A 24,875-nucleotide genomic window follows, 5' to 3' on the forward strand; every position below is an offset into this window, starting at 1 on the left:
GCATATGTGTGTATACGCATGCTGCTAGAACTAATAAATGAATTTATAAGGTCGCAGAAATAAAAAATTAACGTACAAAAATAAGTTATATTTCTATAAAATAGCTTCTATAAACTAGTTTCTGAAAAGGAACTTCAGAAAGCAATTCCATTTACAATAGCATCAAAAAGAATAAAATACCTGGGAATACATTTATCAAAAGAAGTGCCAAACTTGTACACTGAAAATTACAAAACATTGTTAAAGGAAAGTAAAGAATATGTAAATAAATGAAAATACATTCCATATGTATAGATTGGAGGCAATATTATTAAGATGACAGTTCTCTCCAAATTGCTTTATAGATTCTTTACAAACCCTATCAACATCCCAGCTGGCTTTTTTTTTTCTTTTTTCTTTTGAAAAATTATCTGAAAATTCATATAGAAATACAAAGGTAGAAGAACAGCCAAAATCTTGGAAAATAAGAACAAAGTTAGAATACTTACATTTCCAGATTTTGAATCATAGTGTAAAGATTTTGAATCGTAGTAGTAAAGACTGAGTTATTGATTTGAGGACCAACATACAGATCAATGGAACAGAATTGAAAGTCCATAAATAAACCCTTACATTTATGGTCAATTTATTTTTGACAAAGTCAGTGGAGGAAAGGAAAATGTGTGTTAAAATGTTAAGAGGACAATTGGATATCCATATGTAAAAAGATGAATTCAGTCCCTTACCTTATACCATACACAAATAGATCTAAATATAAAAGCTAAACTGATAAAACTCTTAGAAGAAAAACGTATATAAATCTTTGTGAGCATGTGTTAGGCAAAGATTTCTTAATGACACCAAAATATAACACATGTTGAAAAAAATACGTAGGATTTTTATCAAAATTAAGTTTTATGCTTCAAAAGACACCTTTAAGAAAGTGAAAAGACAAACCACAGACTGGGAGAAGATATATGCAAATCATCTATCTAGTAAAGGACTTGCATCTAGAATATACAAGTACTTTTAGAACTCAATATGAAAACAACCTGATTTTTAAAATGGGTAAGATATATTAATAGGCATTTTACCAAAGAAGATCTATGAACAGCCAATAAAATCTTTTATGAACCAATGAAAAGATACTTGACAGTCTTGGTCACTAGAGAAGCTCAAAGTCACTAGATACCACTTTTCACCCTCTAGGATGGCTATAATCAAAAAGACAGACAATAACAAATGTTGGCAAGAATGTGGAGATACTGGAACTCTGATATGCCGCAGGTGAAAATGCAAATGGCACAGCCACTGTGGAAGATGGCATGGCAGTTTTTTAAAAAATTAAATGTGACTCAGCCGGGCGTGGTGGCTCAAGCCTGTAATCCCAGCACTTTGGGAGGCCGAGGCGGGTGGATCACAAGAGATCGAGACCATCCTGGTCAACATGGTGAAACCCCATCTCTACTAAAAATACAAAAAATTAGCTGGGCATGGTGGTGCGTGCCTGTAATCCCAGCCACTCAGGAGGCTGAGGCAGGAGAATTGCCTGAACCCAGGAGGCGGAGGTTGCGGTGAGCCGAGATCGCGCCATTGCACTCCAGCCTGGGTAACAAGAGCGAAACTCTGTCTCAAAAAAAAAAAAAAAAAATTAAATGTAACTCATAGGACCCAGCAATTCCACTCCTAGGTATCTGCCCAAAAGAAATAAAAGCATGTCCACACAAAGACTTGCATGCAAATGTTTATAACAACATTATTCATAATTTCCCAACTGGAAACAATCCAAATGTTCATCAACTTGTGACAAGATAAACAAAGTAGTGCTCAATTGGGAATAAAAAGGAGCAAAATACTGATACATGCTACAACATGGACAGTCCTCAAAAGCACTATGCTCGGAGAAAGAAGCCAGATGCAAGAAACCTTGTATTTATGATTCTATTTACATGAAATATCTGGAAAGAGGCAAATATCTAGAGACAGAAAATGGAGTCGTTGCCTTAGGCTGGGGCTGGAAATGGGGAATGACTGCAGATGTGCACAGGGTTTCTTTTGGGGGTGCTGAAAATATTCTAGAATTAGATAGTGGTGATGGTTACACAATGCTGTAAATTTATTAAAGTCACTTAAAAAAATAAGCTGTCATTAATTTCGATTTAGACATTAAAGAATTGATTATGACTCCCAAGCCAAATGGTAAGCATGCATATCTCCTAAAGTAGTTAGAGAACCTTATATTCGTTTCAGATTTTGGACCCCCAAATAATAGTTGACATTTGCACACTGCTTTATTGCTTACTTAACAAATCCTTTTGTCACGTTAATATTCACTGTGTCTCCGTATGAGGTGAGGGTTCTTTATTTGCCCTGTGTTTACAGTAAACAGTATCTCTCAATTTTGGTATTCAGCTTACTTACTGATAAATTTTTATTCTAGAGGAAGAAATTTGCCTTACAGTATTTTGCTCATGAGATGTTTTCTTTATGCGGCATGGCTGAAATTTTTCTCACAAAGTAATTGTCCATTTATGTAATGGATTAGATTGTTGGTGGAGAAAACTAGCATAATTTATTCTTACTAAATTGGCAAACTGTAATTGAACTGATGGGAAGTTTTGTGCCCCATGCAGTTGAACTCCCCCAGCTCTCAGGTCGGGTAGGGAAGTGAGGAGTTGTTCAAGCCACTCAAGCCCGTGGGGAAGGGAATCAGCCTGAGCTTGAGAAATGGACCTCATTCCTCTCCCAAGGTTGTGTCCTGATACAGAATGATGTAGGAACTGCACCTAGAAAATTCTAGTATTCCCCTACGCGAGTGCGCGCGCACACACACACACACACACTCTGCTCATCAATCTATGTATTTGCATTTCTAATCATAATTCTATTTGGCCAAAACTTGCTCTTTATTAAATGATGTTAAACATACATACGTAATACTTTTTTCTTCCTTTTTTCTTTTTTAAAAAAATTCCCTTATATACACTCTGATGCTCAGAAACCCGATGGACAAATTCCAAGGGAAGAATTTCGACATATTCTAAATCGTGTGGCTGTAAAACTAAGTAATTTGGAATTCAAAGAGTTAATGCAGACACTTGACCCTGGGGACACTGGAGTGGTCAACACCAGCATGTTGATTGATCTGATTGAAGAGAACTCTAGGGTGAGTTTTATAACAACTTTCTGTTTGGTTTTCTCTTTATGGCAGGAAATTTCAGAATTCCTAATAAGTGAGGCAGGTGAAATATGGTTTAAATAAATTAATGACTTCGCAGTTTTCAACTCAATCATTTTAAGTAAGTGTCAAGTGTTTAAGAGTGGTTTGATTTTAACTTTTAGTTTCTGAATCTTAAAAAAGGATGGTAATTGACATTGCAGAAAACCCATGCCTGAACGAGAGTGCTTTATATACAGGGTGTAACTCATGGAACTTCGACAGCCCTCCTCTTGCAGCCATGTCTTTAAAAGGAGAATTCGTCCCGAGGTGGGCAGATCACGAGGTCAGGAGTTCAAGACCAGCCTGGCCAACATGGCAAAACCCAGTCTCTACTAAAAAGACAAAAATTATCTGGGTGTGGTGGTGGGAACCTGTAATCCTAACTACTTGGGAGGCTGAGGCAGGAGAATCACTTGAATCTGGGAAGCAGAGGTTGCAATGAGCCAAGATCCTGCCACTGAACTCCAGCCTGGGCAACAGAGCAATTCTCTGTCTCAAAAAAAAAAGGGAGGGGGGTATTTGTGAGTGACTATTCTGGTTCTCATTCATATTTTTAGAGTTTCATACCGTATGTTGATTCAACTTCCAAAAAATAACTGTGTATTGCCATTAGTGACTAGCATTAGCCTTTAGTATTTGTTTCTTTTGACTGAAAAGTGAACAGTTTTGTTATTAGAAATGCTTCTATAATAGCTATTAGCATTTAAAAATTTTAAAGAACTTTATCAGATTAATTTCAGATAATGTATGCAACAGGCTTTAACAGACTCTTGTTGAAATGCTTTTAAAAAGCTTTAACAGGTACAAATTAGCTTTTAATTTTAGATTTATGAAGTTGGCATCCCTATGAATCAAAATCAAACCAGTAATACCATGAGATGCACTATTTCCCTAAAGGTGATGTTTCTATTGAATGGATCTGAATGGGGTTCCTTGCTTTGGGGAAAGCTTTAAGAAGGTTTAACTGAAACCAGCTGCAATCTATTCTGATGGTTTCTGTGCAAAATGCAATTAATTAATCACCAAGGAATCCTTTCCATCTGTTGTGGTTTTGCATCATGGTCTTGGGAAGAGTTTGTGGCATACTTCTTGGTTTAAAATGGGACAGTTTATTGAGGTAAAAGTGTCATATTTAAATTACCTCCTCTTGGTACATGTAGAAATTTTCTACCAACATTTTGGAGGTAATTTTAATAGACCATAATACATAACTTATTCAAATATTTTGTGATTATACAAGTAACAGAAATTCATTGTTGATTAGAAAATATCCCAAACTACACAGGTGAAAATAATGATAAAAATCCCAAATCCCAACACTCAGAGATATTCACAGTTAACATTTTGACAAATTTTCTTCTACTCTTTGTGTGTGGCTGTGCACATTTTTTCATTAACATGGTTGAACTCATTATTTGTATGATTTTGTATCCCATTTTTCCAACTTCACATTATATGATGAGCATTTCCACCCCATCTCACATCATTAAAAACTCATCATAAACAAGATTTTCACTGGTGTCTGCGAGTGTTCTGTGCATGTACTTGTCACTGGGGCGGTTAGGCTGTTTCTCTGTTTACTTTCATTATGCTGGATATCGTTGTGCTCAGATCTTCATTCACATCGAAATATTTCCTTAGAATGGATTTTAGAAGTGGAAATATTGGCCCAAAAGGTGTGGGCATTTTTATGATTCTGGATATATGTATATCCAGACATATTGTATATCTGGTTATATTATAATATATAATGACATCATATATTACATATTATTATGTTTTTACAATTATATTAACTATATTACATCTTGGTACATGCTTTTTGTATCACTTTATGATTATTTCTATAGTATGTATTTTTAGAAATGGAATTATATAAAATATATTTTATATAACAATAATTGAATGGAATAGAATTATACTATATCTGGATATATTATATATGTAGACATTTGTACACTGCTTTATCACTTAATAAATCCTATATATATTGTACTATATATGTCATATAATACACATTATATATTACAAATTAGCTATATTATATATTAACTATATTACTATATTATATACTATAATATAGTTGTTGTATATATAAAAGTCCTTAATGCATAAAAAGCCTTGTGATCTATTTGCTAGACAATGGGTAGGAATAGGCTGACAGTTAAAGTGTTGGCTGTAGCCCTTACCTGTCCCACATAGGTGGTAGATGAGTGTGTGGACCTGTGCACCCAGGCCGTGTGTGTGACATATGGAAGCCTGAGCATATGCCTTGATTCAGTTTACTGCCAGTGCTTCCGAGTTAGAGCATCCGTGGTGGCCAGGGAATAGAGGCAGCCGGCCAGGCTAGGAGCTTATGCACCTGCATTCAACTCCCTGCCTCCACGCCTCAGGAGCTGTGACTCGAGGCAAATAATCGGTGTCTCCAAGACTCATTTCTTTACCTGTAAACCCAGGTTGATTAGGGCACCACCTTGTAAGGTCATTGTGGGAATTTAACAGGATAGTTCACATAAAATGTTAAGAATCTTTTTTCTTTAAAAACAAAGTAGGCACATAAGCAATCCCTTCTCCATGTGGCAAGTGGTGTGATCTTGGCTTAATATAAATCAGATCATGTCTGTCTTCAAGGCTTCACCTTTCCAAAGGCTTTCTGGGAAGACCTCCTCGTCCAGTTCTTCAGGCCTCCCGCTGCCTGGCCGCCCCTACCAGGCCTTAGCGTGTGCTGCATCTGCTGCCCAGGATTCCTTCCAGCTCCTCGTAACCTATGTTACCACCTCCAGAGCTCAGTGTCCCCGGAGCCTGCATAGGGCCCAGCCTCAGAGTCAACATTTGTGGCCTGATGTTGTCCTGACTCCACAAAGGCAGAGGCCTTGCTGTTATCACTGTCCATTGTACTATAGGGGACAGCCAGTGTCAGCCACACTCACACAATTTATCGAATGAGTGAATTAACATGAATGAAGGAATTGGAATAATTAGAAAACACAGATGTGCAATAGACAAAAAAAGTCACTACTAATTCTAACACCAAAGCATTGTTATTTACCATTATACTTTGCTGTATGTTCCTCCAAATCCATATACCAGCACACCCATACTTTCATTTTTTAAAAACAGCTTTATTGAGGTGTAATTTATATTCAAAAAGTGTACGTATTTAATGTATGCAGTTTGATGAGTTTAGATACCCATTTCTATAGATTATAGCTATTTTATTTAAAAACGAGCCCATATAATGACTGCTTAGCCTATATTGTCACTTATTGACATACTGTTAACACTTAATGTCAATACAAGTTCTGCTATTTAATTTAATTTAATTTATTTTAGAGACAGAGTCTCGCTCTGTCACCTAGGCTGGAGTACAGTGATGCGATCTCGGCTCACTGCAACCTCCACTTCCTAGGTTCAAACAATTCTCCTGCCTCAGCCTCCCGAGTACAGGGATTACAGGCACCCACCACCGTGCCCAGCTAATTTTTGTATTTTTAGTACAGATAGCGTTTCACCATGTTGGCCAGGCTGGTCCCAAACTCCTGATTTCAGGTGATCTGCCCATCTTAGCCTCCCAAAGCACTGGGATTACAAGCTTGAGCCACTGTGCACAGCCTGCTATCTAATTTTAAAAGATACTAAGTAACTATTATAATTTGGATGCTCATTTATTTTTTATTTTTAAAATTTTGCTGCAATAAGCATCTTGACACTGGCTTTTTTGTACCACTCTATGATTATTTAGTATAAATTTCAAGAAATGGAATTAAAGAATATGTTTTATTCTATTAATATTTTAATAATATTTTAATAATTTTTGAGGAGAATGATATATGTGAAGTACAGAATGCCAAGGACAGGAGGGGATGCAGTGAGAGGAAGTTTTTTCCGTAGCCAGCCCCGAGCTACGGTTCTCCCCGCCAGCACCAGCCTTCATTGCTGTAGAGTCTGTAAATTATCAAATTGTCAAATAGTATCCAAATGTACCTTGAGACAAAAATATCTCCCAGAAAGTCAGATCAATTTACACTCCCACCATTTCAGAAACCCCCACCCACAAACAAAAGGCAGTTTGCTTACTTCTGCATTTTTTGCCATTCTGAAAGGCAAAAATGCCATCTCATTATTCTTCTACTTTGCATTTATTTAATTTCTAGGGGATAGGTTTTTTTCATGTTTATTGTGCTTTTCTTTAAGTGAAAGTTAAATTTTTTTAACTTTCATTTTAAGTTCAGGGATACAAGTGCAGGTTTGTTACGCAAGTAAACTTGTGTCATGGGGGTTTATTGTACAGATTATTTCATCACCCAGGTATTAAGCCTAGTATCTATTAATTATTATATTTTTCCTGATCCTCTCTCTCCTCCCAACCTTTACCCTCATTCTCCTGAGGGTGAAAATTCTCCTAAAATTCTCAAGCGTGCATTGTTCCCCTCTATGTGTCCATGTGTCCTCATCATTTAACTCCCACTTACAAGTGAGAACACTTGGTATTCCATTTTCTGTTCCTGTGTTAGCTTGCTAAGGATAATGGCCTCCAGCTCCATCTATGTCTCTGCAAAGGACATAATCTCATTCTTTTTTATGACTGCATAGTATTTCAAGTTAAGTGTTAGAATCCTTATTTTCAGATGGGTATTAGAGGGCAGACTCAGTTGTTCAAGGTCTCAAAGCTGATGGCTGATTAAGGATAGAGCTAGGATTCAGGTCCAGGTCCACCTGCCTCCAAAGCTCCTAATGACTTTCATGCATGGTATTTATTTATATACCTTCTCTTTCCCAATTAGATGAGAAAAAATTCTCCCTGTACAGACACTAAGACACCTCTCCTCCCGGCCTGGGATTCAGTAAGTAGCACTCGCCTTCTTTCTGCGGCGACTGTGTTTGGGGTTTGGGGTTACTGTTTCAAGAGCTTACAGAGGTACAGCTTAGGAAATATGTTTGCTTTTTATTTTAGGTGGAAGAAGTTGTCCATGATACAATTACTAAGAACCTACAAGCTTTTTATAACATGCTATGCTCATATGACCTTGGAAACACAGGGCTCATTGGCCGAAATAATTTCAAGAAAATCATGCATGTGTTTTGCCCGTTTTTAACGAACGCACATTTCATAAAGTAAGTTTTTTGTAACAAAATTCATTCATGTCATATTTTTCACAAGGCCTGTTCCATAATTCCAAGCCTTTTTCAATGTGTTTTTGAAATATTAGTAGGTAATATTGATAATAACTGCTACTCACTGAATCCTTGCTAAGCACTGGACATTGCTTAAGAGTCTGACGTACATTATAGTCCTTATCACAGCCGTGTAAAGGTAGCTAGTGTTAGTCCTTTCTACACACCAAGAAATGGAGGTCTGGAGAAGCTCAATACTCACTCCAAGTCACTCAGCTGGTGAGTTGAGAGACCTGTGTTCCCCACTGGGTCTCTATGATTCCTGAGCTCTCTTTTTTCTTCTTTTCTTGCAAGCAAATATCTTTCCTCTATTTTTTTTTAGTAATATCTTGTAAAGTATAGTTCAAGATGCACAGATTTCATCTCAACTCTTGTTGAGTTGAGACATTTTTATGTGCGTGAGTTGCAGTGGTTAAATATGTTACATTCTGATAGAGCATTGTTAGCAAGAGCTTCAGGTAGTTTTGAAACCATAATGATCAAATGCTGATAACTGAGTAATTTGATGATACACAGTCAACTATTATTGCAGACCAGTCATGGTTAAGACAGAGCAAAGTTCTAGACACTTCATTTCTGGGCCAATAAATGTCATCATGGGCCACAGCTGATGAGTGCCGAAGGCTCACTTCTCCCCACGCTTGCACATGCTGCAGAGCTGGGAAGGAGGAAGTCCATGCTCTAGTCTTTTTGCTGTTTCACCTCCCAGGGTGTTTGGCTATGGTTGGCTATCCCATAAACAATAGCTTGAATTACATTTTTATATCACTTCAGTTTCAAACTTCATTTGTGATGGACAAGCCAAAGCTGGAAGGGGACCAATGTCAGATGTTAGATGGCTGAATGGGGATGGGAAGAAAGGGAAGGCAGCAGCCTCTGTCATACCCTTTTTGACCTCCTCCCTCTGATCGCTCTCTCCCTGCCCACATCTCCCCTTGGGGCACAGAGCCTGGCTGCTTCCCTTGAGGTCCTTTTGCAGATGGCCTTGAGAACTGACCGCTGGAAACCCCACCAGTCTGCGGAGGACAGTGCCTCCCTTATCGCCACCTGAGTGTCCTGCTGTCTGCTCAGACCTCCTCTTGAAGAGCTGAGACCTGGATGACCTTAGAGATTGTGCGGGCCAGGTTTTCCCAAAGTGAGGGCAGTGATTTGGGCAATTACTTTGGAGGAAATTGATTGAATCCCAGGGAAGAAAGTTATTCTCTCTTCAAGGATTCTAACCATCCTTCTCATTGATTTTGTTTACACTACATTGATTTAAAGTGACACAAAACACAAGTGGACCTACTGGTAGTTAGCGGTCACTCAAGTCTCTTTTCTGTGAACATTCATGATTCCTAACCTATTTTTTAAAAGGTTGGTTTTTGTAAGAAGAGGAGGATTTAGAATAAGGGGAGGGGTGAGGCAAAGGCTTTACTATCAGGAGGGGCTTGGTGTGTCTGGCTCGAACATTTGCATTTTTATCCAGTTCTTATTGAATGTTGATAGAAAGATCAGTTTGCTAGAGTATGGAGAAAACACTGGAATGCAGAGAAACGGTGAGACTGCAAACTGAGAGAGGGTTCTAGAGAGTTCAGGTGAGAGACGGCGAAGGCCTGTGCTGAGCAGTGGCCTGGTGGGGAAAAGAAATGAGGCCACATTGCACCTCACGGTGTGTGGGGGGGGAAGGGTTCAGCTACTCTTGGCCTTTGTCTGTATTGGTTGGGCCATTCTCTTACTCCTTCACTCAGTCTTTCATTCAGTGAACATCAGAGAGTGCCTCCTGCATACAGGCTATCCCAGGTAATAGGCTTACACAATCCCTGTATTTCCAAGGTAGTCCAGAGTAGAGGGAAAGAGCTGAAGATAAACCCAGCATGGCACTGAAGTGCTGTAGCAGATGTGTGCTTGGTGCTTCTAGAGCATGGAGGAGGAATGCTCGCTTACAGTGCAGTGACCAGGAGCAGGTGGTGCAGATTGCAGGGAAGCTTCCCGGGGACATGGTGCTTGAGTCTAGAGAAAAAAGAAAGGAAGGACATTTCAGGATATGGGATGCCAGAAGAAAGCCCAGAGGGCTGGAGGAAACTAGCATACTCCAGCCATCCTGCATGGTGCGTTCAGGGACTGGCAGGTCAAACATGACAAGTGGAGTGGGAAGTTTTTCGGGAGAAGAGCAGGAGGGGGGCTGATGCCAGAGGGCCCAGTAGGGCCCAGCAAGGGTTACTGTATCACCATCCTGTGGCCTCAGGATTCATCCAGCAGGGCACTAGGTCTCTACATTTAAATTTCCCCTTTCAAAAATTTTTATTGATTTTAAAAGAAGGCTTTTCTCGCTGCTCTACGTGGAAAACAGCACCACTCACCATAAGGAGGTCATCAGAAGATTGGAACAACAGGATTCCATGCTAGTGGGAGGTCTCTGTCTGCCAAAGGTTTCAAGCATGGGGCTTGCTATGACTTTGTTAAAATGTAGGTTAGGAAGTACAAAAAATATGAGCTATGTTAGACATCACTCAAAGTAAAAGAAATGCAAATGTGCAAACATACATTCAAAGACAGTGCTGACCGGAAGTGGAATGTCGACGCTCTCGACTGGGCTGAGAGGTGGGAGACAGCACCTTTTTGGGAGTGAGTTTGGCGTAACAACGGACCTCCCATTTGTGTCTGCTGCTCTTCCTGGAACATAGATCATGGCCACATTTGGGGACTCAGGACACATCTTGGAGTGCAGCTGACTGGACTTGCCAGTGCTGTGGATTAGGGTTGGGTGAGAAGGACCCAAGAAGGCCTCTACATTTCTGGCTTGAGCAGCTGGGTATTTGGGATTGTCATTGAGACAGGGAGACTGGGAGAGGAACAGTGTCAGAAGTGAACATCAGAAGTTTTATCTTGGATGCATTCACTTGGAGAGGAGATTGGTGACATGTCACCAGCTACAGTGGGTGGTGATGTGTTTCGGTTCTGTATCCCCACCTAAATCTCATGTTGAATTGTAGTCCTCAGTGTCAGAGGCGGGGCCTGGTGGGAGGTGATAGAATCTTAGGGGTGGATTTTCTGCCTTGCTGTTCTTGTGATAGATTTCTTAAGAGATGTGGTCACTTGAAAGTGGGTAGCACCTCCCACTTCTCTCTCTCTCTCTGCTACCTGCCATGTGAAGATGTGCTTGCTTCTCCTTTGCCTTCTGCCATGATTATAAGTTTCCTGAGGCTTCCGCAGAAGCAGAGCCTGTACCACCAGTAGAACTGTGAGCCAATTAAACCTCTTTTCTTTACAAATTACAGTCTCGGGTATGTCTTTATAGAGAAAGGACTACTGTAGGCAGTCACTCTGTCCACCTCCCCATCCCACCCCACAGTTTCTCCCTAGCCACCCAGCTGCATTTGTCATGGCTCTGGTTATTTATCTGTGTGTATTGATCACCTGTGTCACTCACCAAGGATATAGAAGGCAGGGGCTTTTTCTGTCCCATTTGCTCCTGAAGCCCCAGTATCTAGGGGTGGAACAATGTCTGGGACATGGTTGGGGCTTCCTAAATATTGTGTGAGTAAGTGAATAAATGAAATCTAATGGGCTGGTCATGTAGGCAGTTGGGTATTAGACACAGAGTCTTCTCCAATCCATTCTCCATGATGTAGCCACACACTTCGTCTGTCTAAACTACAAATCTGATCATGTTAAAACTTTGCTTAAAACACTTTTCAGTCCCATTGTCATTAGGAACCATGCAGATGCTTTCAAGGTGGTATGGCTTCCAGGCCCTCCATGTGCCTCTCACCTCCTGGGAGCTCAGACTGTGCAGCCAGGATGCCTGGGGCAACTCCTGGCCCAGCCCTGAATTAGCTGCAAACGTGAGCAAGCTACGTAACCTCTCAGAGCCTCTATTTCTTCATCCAGATATTTCATACTAGAGTTGTGATAAGGATCAAATGAGATCTTATACACAAAGCCTTACTACCTCAGGGCCAAGCATATGCTGAGGTCTCAGCCAGTGCTTGCTGCTGCCTCTGCTGTGCTGGTCTCAGCTCCAGCTATGTTGACCTGCTTTCTATTCCTTGAAAACACTGGGCTCTCTCTTGCCTCTGGGCATTTAGACCGTCTTTCCCTCTGTTCCATGTGAACAGTCTCTCCCAGCTGACCAAAGTTGAGTGAGGTAGGTGTTGTTCTGGTTTGTTCACAGTTGTGGCAACAGTAGTTAGCACAGTGCTTCATACATAGCTACATGAATATTTATGGGAGCGATTATAATACTAGTGAGCACTTATTGAGCAAAGTATGGCTTCGGAGCTCATGCTCAGCCCCCAGCTATATGCAGATCATCGGAATGATATCATAGCACTGTTATTACAGCTGCAATTTATTAAGCACATATACATAAAGTATGTCATCCCCAGTGCTAAGAGCTTTACATGGATTCTCCCACTTGATCATTACAGCAGTCCTCTGAGGTAGCTACTTGTATAATCTGCATTTCATAGATCAGGAAACTGAGGCACAGCAAGGGGAAGGAGTGTGCCCCGGGTCAGAGGTCCTCAGCACTTCTGGTCTCAGGACACTGACACTCTGAAGAATTATCGAGGACCTCAAAGGGCGTTTCTCATGTGGAGTATGTCATTATGTACTGTATCAGAAAATAAAACTGAGACATTTTTAAAATGTTGTTGCCAAAACAAGTATACTTCCTTGCTGTGCTTTCATGTAGGCTCAGGGAAAGCTCTGGGATTTCTTAATAGTGGTTTGTTGAGTGATAATGAGGTTACAGCAGGTACAGCAAGTGTAACTAAAGGTCTCTAGTAGAGAGCCCTGTAGAAAGGCTGTACAAAAACTGAGTTAATCACTGAAAACCTACTCCTGGTTCCTCAATTACACCCTAAGCCTACAACCTTAAAAATGTTAGAAAACACAACCTACACAAGAATGTATTTTATCTGTGGACATGACCACCTATGTTGCCTGATTGACTTTACATGCATAGAAGAACTGAATGAAAAAGGCTAGTTACACTCCAGTGTTGATAGAAAAATAGTTCTGGCCACGCTGATGCTCTGGAAGCATCCTCAGACCACACTCTGTGAGCCCTTCAGTCATATAATTTTTATAATTCTTTATAATTTTCATAATATAATTTTTAATAATTCTTTCTTACATTTACTATATCTGCATTATGGTATACTTTATATACAATAAGCTGCACATTTTTAAATGATACAGTGGGTGAAATTCATCTTGTGTCAATATCTATAAAACCATCACAAGATATCAAATATTTTCACCACCCCCAAAATCTTCCACATGCCCTTTGGCAATTCATCCTCACTTCTCCCACCTCCATGAAACCAGTGATCTGCTCTCTTTCATGATACATTACTTTTTGTTTTCTAGGACTTTATGTATATGGAAGCACACAAGATATTCTGTTTTTTGTCTGGCTTTATTCACTAAGCATAACAATCTTATGATTCATTCATTTTACTTTCTATATACCAACAGTTCTTTCCTTTTTCACTGCCAAGTAGTATTCCATTGAATGGGTTTACCATAGTTTGTGTACACTTTCATCTCTTGATAGGCATAGGTTTCTTTCTAGGTTTTGGCTATTAAAAATAAAGTTGTATATGCGATGTTTGGCTGTTACAAATAAGGCTGTATATATTTGTGTAGACATGCATTTTCATTTCTCTTTGGTAAATGCCTTAGAGTGGTTATACAGTTTTACATTCCCACCAGCAGTGGATGAAAGTTGTAGCTACTTGCATCTTCACCAACACTTGGCAGGGTCAGTCTTTTCCATTTTAGTTATTCTACTGAGTGTGTTCTAATTATTTTTTAAATTCAGACTCTGCAGTAAGTTTCAGGACATTGCTTCAGGAAGAATCTTTTACAAGAAACTTTTGGCATACATAGGAATTGATGGCCCACCCACTGTCCCTCCAGTTCTTGTTCCAAAGGATCAGCTGTTAAGTGAACGTTTACAAAAAGATGAGCAGCAGCAGCCAGATCTTTCCAAGAGGTAAAAATTAAGCAAAATGAATGCACGTATCAAAACCACAGTGGTCTGTCGTGGAATAAGTATTTAGTAACTATTTGTTGACTGAGTCTTTTAATATTTCATTTTGTAAATAAGAAAGATGGCACACTAGAAACACAGTGATTAGAGTCAGGGAATTTTAGAGCAAGCAGAGATCTTAGGAACTATTGAATGTAGCTATTACATTTAGAAATTAAAACACTGATGTCTGAGAGGTTTGAGGACTTGGCTCAGAAGCTTAGTGGCTGGCCTGGGTCAAGAATCCGGGACTCCTGACTCCCAGAGACAATCTGTAACTTCTCTATTACATACCTGCATTCACATTTACTCTCTTCCAGAAATTTAGATTCTTTACCACCATTTAATTTTTATTGCAACACACATCCTTGAAACCAGTTAACATTTTCTAATATGAATGATAGAATGATTAAAATGATTTCCAAATTGAATTGTAACAATAAAACATACTTAGTAATTCTATAAAAAATTAGACTGATGAATATTCTAGCTCTTCTTCATTTTTAAAAATATAGGTTTAGTTTAATGAAAAGATATTATTTAACTTGCTCATTCATAGCTTATAATAAATTCGTAATGAAAGGTAAAATGTAGAACTATTCAGCAGACTTCACTTTGTCATAGCCCTTTTAAAAAGTTCTTACGAGCAATGGGAATATTTTAATGATACGCTAATTAAATTTGAATACCTGGGCTTTTCAGTAGCAGCAGCTTTTATAAATGGGCATAAAGATGGTATTTTAAGAGACAGGTTAAATATTCCATGATAAGATATGTCTGCTTCCTAAAACTGGTGAAAGAAGCAATGGCAATTAAACATTTCATAAAATGTAGCTTTCCTGGGGAGCTCTTAAAAATCAAGAGACGCAGCAGGGAAGGAATAGAAGTCCAATCTCCACAACTGTCTCAGAGCTGTTTCTTTCCCAAAAAGATGGGGCCCAAGAGACTTCCAGAGAGCTGAGGAAGTAACTGTCCTCCAAACACCCACGTCCACACACTCAGACACATCCACACTTACACTCACCAACAGCACATTCAATTCGTATTTTATGAATCAAGCTGATTTATGGAGCAACTGTGGGCTTCCCTTCATTTCCATGGATGTTCGATGACTTCCTTGATCTAGTTACCACAAAATGGCCTATTTCTTTCATTTAAAGCTTTTAAAATGAGCTCTGACTAAATTTTTCCACTTTACAAAAGAATTCTTTTCAACCATGTGTGCTCAGTCACATGCCACCTTTGGCCTGCTCAAAGCATAATTGAAAATCTCAAGGACAATAATGTTCTGTCCCTTCAAGTTCCCCACCCTGGCCTGCCACCGCACATGGGCTTTCACTTGGACACTGTGCTGGGGACACCCAGTACTGGCCCTGGAACCTCCTAGCCAGGGAAGTATAAGAAGCCCCTGAGTCACTCCACCTTTCCCAGCAGGTAAACCCAGGACGGTAAACCTTTTTTTTTTTCTTTTCTTTTTGAGACTGAGTCTCACTCTGTTGCCAGGCTGGAGTGCTGGAGTGTGGTGGCACAATCTCAGCTCACTGCAACGTCTGCCTCTTGGGTCCAAGTGATTCTCCTACCTCAGCCTTCCGAGTAGCTGGGACTACAGGCATGCACCACCACGCCCAGCTAATTTTTGTATTTTTAGTAGAGTCGGGGTTTCACCATGTAGGCCAGGATGGTCTCCCTCTCTTGGCCTCGTGATCCACCTACCTCGGCCTCCCAAAGTGCTAAGATTACAGGTGTGAGCCACTGCCCCCGGCCCGGTAAACCTTTTTCTTTCTTTTCTTTCTTTTTTTTGAGATGGAGTTTTGCTCTTGTTACCCAGGCTGGAGTTCAATGGCGCAATCTCGGCTCACCGCAACCTCTGCCTCCCAGGTTCAAGTGATTCTCCTGCCTCAGCCTCCCCAGTAGCTGGGATTACAAGCATGTGCCACCACACCAGGCTAATTTTATATTTTTAGTAGAGACAGTGTTTCCCCATGCTGTTCAGGCTGATCTTGAACTCCTGACCTCAGGTGATCCACCCACCTTTGCCTCCCAAAGTGCTGGGATTACAGGCGTGAGCCACTGCATTCAGCCCCAGCTTGGTAAACCTTCTTCCCGTCACGAGTTACATGGAAATGGGCGAGGTCTGGAGGAAGCACTCTGCCTGTGTCAGCTGACACCGGTCTAAATACCTGCTTGTGATTTTAGAACCAAGGCCACTGGGGATCAAACCACCCCGACCAAGAAGATGACCAAAGAAGAAGTTACTGAAAAATTGAGAAACCATATACAGCAGCAGGACCCAGCATTTAAAAGACGATTTCTTGACTTTGGCAAGGAGCCTAATGGAAAAATTAGCATGCATGACTTTAAGAAGGTAGGAGAATGGGTTTCTCTTCGTTTCTTTCCTGCAGAAGTTGTTGTTTTCTTAGACTAACAGATTTTAAAGGACAATGGCTTATCCCAGGATGCAGCAGATCCATTTTTAGGCATCTTTCAACAATTTTAAAGGATTTTTTTTGTTCTGGCCAAAAAATTGTCATTGGCAAATTTCTCAGAGCATACTTTCAATATGGGTGTGACCAGCTTTTGGTATTTAAACTTTTACATGTCAGAGGCATTTATTGACACATTGTTTGGCTATCTGCTCCATACCTGGCGCTGTACACAGTGGGGCAGCATGCGGGTGGGAGTACAAAGCCACTCCGGCCCCCACCTGCCAGTGGAGAGTTCCCAGTCACAGAGCTGTGGTTTGGTCCTCTAGAAAGAAAGAAGAAAAAAACAATCTGGCAGTGAAATATGGGAAACGCAGAGTGCTGATTTGCATGTGCTTATGGGAACTGGTGAGTTTCTGCCAGAAAGGGCTCAGCATAGACTTCTGCATAGACTTCTCAGGAATTAATTTAAATGATTGCTTAAAATTCCTATTATGATCCCTCTAGCTAATCATCCTCAGCTATTTTTAAGGAAAGCATTTCAGTTAATATGTAGCAGTGTCCATGTGGACAAATTTAGAAGAAGGCAATGAAATATATTTCCAAGAAGAGAGTAATTACATTAGTGGCCCCTCCATCCGGTGCCTGCCCCACTGCCGGGTGTTGGAATGGGCTCTTTATGGGTCTTATTTCTAGGCCTCCAGACTGCAGCATCACAGAGGAGCATGGATTGGAGGAGGGAGCAGGGCTAGAGGCACAGAAATGGGATTAGGTAGCTATTGATTAGTGAGCTATTGAAACAGTCCAGACCCTCTCCGCTACACAGCCAGAACAAGACAAGATGTGGAGAGCCTTTTGTTGTATAAGCATATGGGAAGGCCAGGAGAATATATTCAAGAAAGACTCAGAAATAAGGGATTGAAGATAGGAAATGAGGAATAGGGGATAAAACATAAGGGAATAGGCCGTGCGCGGTGGCTCACACCTGTAATCCCAGCGCTTTGGGAGGCTGAGGCGGGTGGTTCACCTCAGGTCAGGAGTTCAGGATTAGGCTGGCCAACATGGCGAAACCCTGTCTCTACTAAAAATACAAAAATTAGCCGGGCGTGGTGTCACACACCTGTAATCCCAGCTACTCCAGAAGCTGAGGCAGGGAAATCACTTACCCGGGAGGCGGAAGTTGCAATGAGCTGAGATTGTGCCACTATAATCTGGCTGGGCGACAGAGTGAGACTTAGTCTCAAAAAAAAAAAAAGGAAAGAAATAAGGGAATAAGGGAGAGGAAATGTTCCCAGATTTCTGGTTTGGGGACCAGGTGGCCGATAACCAGTCACTGATAATTTTGTTGAGAGCAATTTCAATGGAGTGAGTGGTAGTGATGGGAGTTGAATTTTACGGACTGAAAACTAAATGAGTGCTGACGTGACTCCTCCATTCCTGCCCATGCAGGGCCCTTTGTCTTAGATTTCATTTCACCCTGAGCTACATGGCACAGGTCCTTGCCCGTAATGCATAATGATCTTGAACTCTACAGTGCTCTGCATTCTTGATTCTTAGAGTCAGTCCACATCCCTAGTCTGCCCCTAGTTTTTCAGAGCAGAAAGTGACTATCTTAGAGAAGTGGCAGTAGATGGCAGCAAGGCAGGGACTAACACCCGTGACCTGAGTTCTAGAGCAGCTTCTTACCTGCCCCAGCCTTCTGTCACCTGAGAACAACTTTAGGTCATCAGCTCACTTGCAGGTTTTCCAGGCTTCCGGTTGTACCTGCCATTGATAAACGATCATCTCCTGAGTTCATGTCCCAGAGCACCCTCCTGAATGTTAATCCTATGACCCTTCCTGCCCACCTGCCTTCTCCATGTGGGCAGAGCCAAAGAGGGTCTGTGTTCTCATCATGGGCACTCTGCCAACATCCTTCCTGTTCTCAGTCAAAGCCAATAACCTTTTTTTTCCCCCAGTTGCTCAGGCCTAAAATCTAGTCATCTTTACTGAGTCTCTTCTTCTTGTACCCATGTCCAATTCACCAACAAAGCCTGTTGGCCCCCTTCCAGATAGTTCCAGAATAGATGACCCCACCTCCACTGCTCCCCCCGGCATCTCTCATGGGATTATCACTGCAGCCCCTTCACCACCTCCCTGATTCCACTCTGGCCATGCTACAGTTCATTCTCAAACCAGCAGCCAAAGTGACCCCTCACTAGAGCCCACTGAAGGCCCCTCAAACAAACTGGACCGAGCCTGGCCTAGGAGACCCCGTGTGGTCCAACCCCTATGTCCTCCCTGACCTCAGCTCTGGTCACCCTCTCTTTGCTCAACCAACTGCAGCCACATCAGCTTCCTCACCCCTCAGACACAGGCTGGCCCTTCCTTGGCACTGGCTATGCCCTCTAGCTGGATCGCGGCTCCTTGGGTAAATCCTGAGTTCATATCCCAGAGCCCCCTCCTGATTGTCAATCTCATGCACAAAGAGGGGCCATGTTCTCACCAAGGTTGCTCTGCCTACATCCTCTCCCCTCACCTCCTTCCAGTCTCTGTTCAACTGTTCTTCCTCCACCAAGGTGACCCTGACATTCCTGTTACAATACAGCCCACCCTCCTCACCTTCACCTCCTCCATCCTGTTTCCTGTCCACAGCACCCATCCTGTGTATTGCATGGTACTGACCATGCCTTTCAATTGTTTCTGCATTCTGTCTGTTTGCTTGCCCTCCTCTATTATAAAATATGCTCCAAAGGTCAACATTTGATCTCTTTTGTGTAGTGATGCACCCTGAGTGCTTTGCACATAGCAGGGCCCAGGGAGCATGTATTGAATGAATGAATGTGAGAGTACTTGGCATCCCCAAATGAATGCCACCCTGTGGACTGATGGACGTGGGGATTCCTAGATGTGAAGCTAGTTTGTACACCCATCTGGAGCAGTGCCCTCCAACCTCTGTGCTCTTCTCTGCCCCATGAATTTCTCTGGGCGCTGGCTGACCCTGAAGTTCAGCTAACTGAACAGCTGTCCTGCTCCTTGCCCCATGGCAGCAACCAGCATGCTCCTGCTCCTTCCTCTTGCCTATCTGCAGGCTTCTCAGAGACTTCCCTGCTGCCTGAAGGCATGCCCACAGGGAGGGGAAAGGAAAAGCAGAAACCCAGCAAGGACTTTGCTGTAGTCAGTTTGGGCAGCTTTAAAAAAGTATCCTGGACTCAGTGGCTTACAGATAATGGAGCTTTCTCTCTCACAGTTCTGGAGGCTGGAAGTTCTGGCTCAGGGTGCCAGCATGCTGGGGCTCAGGCGAGGGCCCTCTTTTGGGTGACACACTGCAGCCTTCTCACAGCAGCAGGAGGGCAAGAGAGCTCTCTGGGGTCTCTTTTATAGGGCTCTAATCTCACTCACATTGGGGGTTAGGGTCTAGTCCGCAACAAACCAGTATGGAGGAAAAAACGTTTGTTGTGTTTTAACATGAAAAGTAATGATCAATTTGCGGTGAACACAGTTAGGCCAGTTTTACACTGGTTTTCCTCCTAGTGATTTGTTTGGCTTAACCTTTGGGAAAGTCCTCTTGTGACCATGCTTGAAGATCAAGAACTCTGGGGCTATTTTCAGCTGTCAGTCTACTATGGACCTGGGTTTGAACTGCATAAGCTATAAAGCAATGATATAACTATAAATTGTCACCATTCCTGGAAGAGATTGTTTATAGGTTAGCATGAACAACTTTTTTCTACCACTAGTCAAATCAGAGCCTGAAAAGTCATGAGCTTACACAGTAGAAAGAAAGGATTTAGGCTAGACAGGATGCAAGGCTTCCAGATGATGAAGGCTTGGGAATGTAGCATTTCAGTGGTGCAGAAGCCTTTGGAATTGACTTCTCCAAAGATCTATAAGTATAATGGACAACAGTAATTCTGTAATGGCGGTAACAGCAATAGTAATTACGATGATGATGATGATGATCACCGTCACTGAAATAATAATGATGATGGTGACATGATAACTGCAGCTACCACAGATTGAGCCCCTCCAATATTCAGGCACTGTGGAATTTGCTTTACATATGTTATTTCTACTCCTCACAGGAAGCCTGTAGGTATAGATTATACACATTTCACAAACAAGGAGACCAAAGCTTAGCACCTATGGTACTGGCTCCGTGTTGTTCTGCTGTTAAGCTGTTCAAGAACTTGGGTTTGAATTCATGTCTGTCTGTATCAGACTCAGCCCCATGCTGGGTGTAATGTGGGCCCAGCAGGTGTGAGATAGGCTTGCTGGATGTGAACAGGCTTGCAGGGTGTACTGCAGGCTTGCTGCGTGAAGTCGAGGCTTACTGGGTATAATTCTGGCATAATTCTGGCTTGCTGAGTAGACTGTGGGTTTGCTGAGTAATTGATGGCCGTGTGTTTCAAGGTAGTACCTGGCCTCAGAGTTTAGTGAGAAGGACATTCATTTTAATAACAATGCTTTTTCATTCTTCCTGTCCTTTTGGTCTTGGGTATAGTGTTCCTGCCCTTCTCTTCCCCCAGATCTTGTGTGTAACACCAGTTAGTATGGCGAGATGGTTGCGAAGGTTTGTCCCTGGGGAGGTGGGAGGGAAGATCGATGTCACATACTTCAGTGTGCCTGCCTGAGTGTGCATGCTGTAGGCTGCACTTAGATGTTGGCTGGTAACCTCAAACTATAAGTTAGAAGTGCTAATTATTTATTTCCACTAGCCATCTCCTTCACTATGCCATGGCAGAAGGTGGCTGCCTACCCCGGATCAATGAGGGAGAATGGCAGAAATAGTCTCCAGGTGGCTAGGGCCCTTTGGGTCCTCAGATCTCTGCTCTGTTGCTGCTGAGATCACTGTCATAGGTCCTCACCACCATGGCCAGAAAGATTTTGTCTACTCTCTAAATTATTATTATTATTATTTTGAGATGAAGTCTCACTCTGTTGCCCGGGCTGGAGTGAGGCATGATCTCAGCTCACTGTGACCCTCACCTCCCAGGTTCAAGCAGTTCTCCTGTCTCAGCCTCCCGAGTAGCTGGGACTACAAGTGCCTGGCTAATTTCATATTTTTAGTAGAGACCATTTTTCACCATATTGGTCAGGCTGGTCTTGAACTCCTGACCTCAGGTGATCCACCCACCGTGGCCTCCCAGAGTGCTGGGATTACAGGTGTGAGCTACAGTGCCTGGCCAACTCTGTAAATTATATTTGTTAACTATTAACAAGACTTTGTCTTCTCCCCCTTTTCCTGTTTAATATAAGACATAGCAGAGCTTCTGATTCATGTGAGATTACCAGGACAGCATGCTACTGGTGCTGGCGGAGGCAGAGCTCACCAGGGATGAATGAACTCCGTGTGCTTTCCATGGTTGGATGTATGATGTCTACTATGAGGAGGGGAAGGAGAAGGGCTCTATTCTTTCTGGAGTTGTCCAGATCTGTTCTCAGTAGTTGGAATCATTTCTCACAGCAGCCCTGTGATGCACATTCCCTCTCCCATCTCCGTTCGTTGCTCTGACCATTGAACCTCATGTTCCCTCCTTTGGCACTTAACACAACAGTGTTCTGAACTCCACCAAAGAAAATGGCGCTCTTTGACTTTTGCATTTTTTAAATTAATTAATTTATTTAGAGGCAGGATCTCACTTTGTCTTCCAGGCTGCAGTGCAGTGGTACAATTGTACTCACTGCAGCCTCAATCTCTTGGGCTCAAGTGATCCTTTCACTTCAGCCTCCAGAGTACCTGGAACTACAGGTGCACACCACCATGTCTGAATAATTTTTTTTTAAGATTTTTGTAGAGATGAGGTCCCACTATGTTGCCCCATCCGCTCTTGAACTCTTGGGCTCAAGAAATCCTCTGATGTTGGCTTCCCAAAGTGCTGGGATTACAGGTGTGAGCCACTGCGCCCAAGCCAACTTTTACTTATTTTTAAATGTGTCATTTTATGTAAATGTGTCATTTATGTAAGTCCAAACTGGTGAAGTTGCAAGAAAACTTTAGGGGGATCTGGAACCTGCATATTCTTTCTCTGAATAGTTTCTCTTCCCCTCTCCCTTTTCTTCATATGCTGAATTAGCAGAAAACCTACAAAACAGTGGTTTAAATAAGAGAGGTGGTTATTTGTGTCTTTGAGAACAGGAGTCCAGATACTGCTGCTACAAGGCCAGTGCAGCATGTCATCAGACACCCTGGTTGCTTTTAGCTTTCCACAGTTCCAGGTACATCTTCATGCATGCAGGCTAGCTGCCAGAGCACCAGCCGCTCTAGCTGTGTCGGGCACAAAGATGGGGAAGCGTGAAAGGCAAGGCACTTGAGCCAGCCAGGTCTTTCTTTTATAAAGGTTCTTTCTTAGACGCTCCTCCCAGCAGTTACCTTTCACATTGTATGCAGACTAGGACTGCATTATGTGACCATACCTATCTATAAGGGGGGTTGGGAAATGTGTGTGTGTGTCTGTTTGTGTGTGTGTGTTTGTGTGTGTGTGTGTATGTGTGTATGTGTGTGATTTTGTGTGTGTATGTGTGTATGTTTGTGTGTGTTTGTGTGTGTGTGTATGTTTGTGTGTGTGTGTTTGTGTGTGTATGTGTGTGTGTATATACACACACAAATATGTATATTTATTTTATATCTATAAGAAATTTGGAGTTGGGTATATCACTAGTATGGAGAAAGCAAGGTTGTGGTTCTATGGGAGAAGGAGAAAATATGTATTATGTAGGCAAACTTAACTGTCTGCCACCCTTTCCCTCAGTAGGCATTTTGAGGGTATCTGCTGTACACTTAGCATGGCAGCAGGCACATGGGGAATGAGGATGAAGTGGAAGGTGCAGTTTCTGATACCAGGGGAAATGATTTTGTTGATTTGGACCAGTGACCCATGGGAACAGAACATGACAAAATACCCAAGGACACATGGGCTAAGATTAGTCTAATTGAGTCATTAGACTAATTGAGCTGTACAATCTATCAGGAATTTGAGTATCACTTTATAATCCCAGCTTCCTGTAATTGGCTGTGTCTGATTTCTTCACTCTCCATGAACACACTGGACATTGTTCAGCTCAGTGTTGTTCTTAGTACCACCTCTGGGGACCCCGCCTCAGCCTCTGGAGACAGACACGGAGCTGCAGAGCTCGTCGGCAAGCTTGCTCAGGGCCCCTGAGATGTGCAGTAGGGAGCTGGAGTCTGGAACAGCCCAACCCTGTGTCCCAGATTTCAGCTTCCTTCCTTGCAGAGTTTGGGAAGGGAAACCAGTATGACTTGAGCCCACTCAGGTCTCTAATTTTGCCACTCCATGGCCACATAACTCACAGTGAAGGTGTGGCCTCTGCCTTGACCGACCCAATTTCTCTGTTTAATGTCCACATCCACAGTCACCAGCTGTTCACACATCCCGAGGTCACCTCTAAAATGTTCCCCCGCCTTGGAGATTTAATCCCTATAGTCCTCATTGCTCTCTGAGTTCTCTGATGCCTTTTATTTTATTTGTTTGAGACAGAGTTTCACTCTTTTGTCCAGGCTGGAGTGAAGTGGCATGATCTCAGCTCACTGTAAACCTCCACTCCCCGGATTCAAGCAATTCTCCTGTCTCTGCCTCCCCAGTAGCTGGGATTACAGATGCCCACCATACCTGGCTAATTTTTGTATTTTTAGTAGATATGGGGTTTCACCATGTTGGTCAGGCTGGTATCAAACTCCTGACCTCAGGTGATCCACTCGCCTCGGCCTCCCAAAGAGCATGAGCCACCCATACCTGGACCCTTACCACATTTTTGTGGGGTTACTCTATTAACTGATGAGTGAAGTGTGTTAGGTAAGTTCTATCTGATTGTAGGTTTGTCTAGTGAAATCCTGTTTTCATTGTGTTGATTGTTATTCACTTTGAAGCTAATTACTGGGTACAAACAAATTTAGAACTGTTAAACATTCCCATGGATTGTTTCCTTTATCATTAGGACATAACTTTCTTGACACAGAATGCCATTTGCCTTCAGGCCGATGTTGTCTGATAATAATGTGATCACTGGGGAGGACTCAAGATGGTGCTGTGAGAACAACCCAGGATTGAAGCTCCCA

The 24,875-nt window shown here is 42.1% G+C and overlaps 1 protein-coding gene across 27 annotated transcripts in view; it reads left to right on the top strand.

The window, feature by feature from the left end:
• The window catches only part of EFCAB6 (EF-hand calcium binding domain 6), a 304,726-nt gene that overhangs the window by 154,452 nt on the left and 125,399 nt on the right, over positions 1–24,875 (top strand). For all 27 annotated transcript variants that reach the window (XM_017964036.4, XM_035265359.3, XM_035265349.3 and 24 more), the window contains 5 exons: positions 2,978–3,145; positions 7,984–8,043; positions 8,154–8,314; positions 14,187–14,360; positions 16,593–16,761. In XM_017964036.4, coding sequence (XP_017819525.4) covers positions 2,978–3,145; positions 7,984–8,043; positions 8,154–8,314; positions 14,187–14,360; positions 16,593–16,761 — 732 coding nt within the window. The remainder of the gene's footprint in view (positions 1–2,977; positions 3,146–7,983; positions 8,044–8,153; positions 8,315–14,186; positions 14,361–16,592; positions 16,762–24,875) is intronic.

The sequence above is a fragment of the Callithrix jacchus genome, chromosome 1 (assembly GCF_049354715.1).
Source record: "Callithrix jacchus isolate 240 chromosome 1, calJac240_pri, whole genome shotgun sequence".
Lineage (NCBI taxonomy): Eukaryota > Metazoa > Chordata > Mammalia > Primates > Cebidae > Callithrix > Callithrix jacchus.